Source organism: Arachis ipaensis, chromosome B02 (genome assembly GCF_000816755.2).
Source record: "Arachis ipaensis cultivar K30076 chromosome B02, Araip1.1, whole genome shotgun sequence".
Lineage (NCBI taxonomy): Eukaryota > Viridiplantae > Streptophyta > Magnoliopsida > Fabales > Fabaceae > Arachis > Arachis ipaensis.
The window spans coordinates 94,760,262-94,762,133 of record NC_029786.2 but is presented as its reverse complement, the minus strand read 5'-3'; the positions used below and the strand labels follow the sequence as shown (position 1 = coordinate 94,762,133).

Sequence of the window (1,872 nt, the reverse complement as noted above, 5' to 3'; positions counted from 1 at the left end):
TATAAAAAAAAGAAATAACTGAAAATAAAAAAAATATAAATATAAATCAAATACACTCATATTATTTTTATTTTTTTCACAAAATTATAAAAACAAAAAATATGAAAACAAAAGAAAAATAAAAACACAAACTAAATATACATATTTCTATTTTAGTTTTCAGCGAATTAAAAATAGGTCAAATTTTCTCCTAATAAATACTTTGAAATTTGGTCTTAATATTAATCAAACTAGTAATAAATTGTCTTTCCTTAATTTTTTACAGATTTGGATATGGGGATAATTCATTCACAAGTGCCTATGAAAAAATGGTGCATAGACCTTTCAATTGGGCTAATAGCATCTTCCGGGTTGGTTCTTCTTCCAATTTTATTGAGCAGCAACAACAACAACAACCAATAATAACAAGTAATAGTAGTTTTAAAATCCATGAACGAAGAAAAGATGATCATGAATTCCTCTCATTTGGTAGTAGTAGTGCACATGATCACTCCCTATGCACTAAAAGATTGAGCAATAATAATAATGTTGGTCTCACCCCATTATTATTATCATCACAAAATCCAAGAACACAAGACAATAATAACAATCATAACATCATCATGCCATTGAAAAGGAAGGCATCACCATCATCATCATCATCATTAGCTACTGAAAAAATTGATTTGGATCTTTCATTAAAATTGAACTCAAGGATAGATGGTGATGATGAAGAAAGAAGAGTGGAATTGGAGGATCATGATGATAATAACAAGAATAATGATGATGATAACAATCTATCATTATCTTTGTACCCTCCTATTCAATCATCAACCTCTAATAATCTTAGAAGCAATAAGTTGAAGGAAGCACAAGATTGTTGCAAGAAGCAAGGGAAAATGGCTAGTACCCTGGATCTGACTATATGAATGAGACAAAATTCTCAGTGAGATCTTGAGGTACTTGTCAGAATTTTAATTTATGCATTTTTATTATAACCAGATTCTTACATTAACTCATCATCTGACATAGTTGTATTTTTCTTGTTTGATTTGTGTTTAATTAATTATTATGTACTATCAATTACATGCATTAGATGAATAAATCATATATGTTATTATTAGTTATGAAATTATCTTTAGAAATATGTTTGGTTGGAGGTAAAAATAGAATAATCTTTTTTTTTTTTCCAGATAAGAGAATTTTTAAGGTGTAATATTATTATAGATAAAATGATAATTTCACCCAAGTTTTAATTTTCTAAATTGAACATATACCCATCTATATAAAAATTCATATGATGAGAAAACCCAGTGACACAAAAGACTGAAATTAGAGTAAAAATCCCAAATATATATAAAAGTTTGCCTTTTGCCTTTTTGGTGAAGCAGAAGCAAGATCAATAATGGATTTGGGGTAGATTTTCAATTTTTTTTTTGTTTTGCTAACTTCTATATGTTTTTATGGTAAAGTTAAAATCTATAGGTTACTAGTGCAACTAGAATCTACATGCTTAGCTGGTAGATCAAATGTTTCGAGTTTTATTCTCAATTTTCAATTCTCAAAAATAATCAAAACTATTTTAGAGATGTGTGTTTAAGCTGCGAAACATCAGATTTGATTCTGTAAGTAAATTATCAATGATGGCAAGCATATGTTTTTTACCATTTTATTGCTATTACTTTATTTGATGCATAAAAAATTATTACGTGTATACTAAAAATTAATGATTAAATTAGTTATCATATATATATTTATTTATGTTTAAATATATGTATTATTTAATAAATTTTAATGTATATTTTATATTTTAATATAAAATTTTCTTAAAAATGATCACAGTTAACATTTAATAAAAAAATTTAAAATTTAAAATTAACAAAAAGTTATGTT

At 25.5% G+C, this 1,872-nt stretch overlaps 1 protein-coding gene across 1 annotated transcript in view; it reads left to right on the top strand.

The window, feature by feature from the left end:
• LOC107628479 (putative Myb family transcription factor At1g14600) overlaps positions 1-1,071 on the top strand; it is a 3,634-nt gene extending 2,563 nt beyond the window's left edge. Inside the window, exon 5 of the mRNA XM_016331131.2 lies at positions 266-1,071. Within this exon, the coding sequence (XP_016186617.1) occupies positions 266-908 (643 nt within the window). The 3' untranslated portion in view covers positions 909-1,071. The remainder of the gene's footprint in view (positions 1-265) is intronic.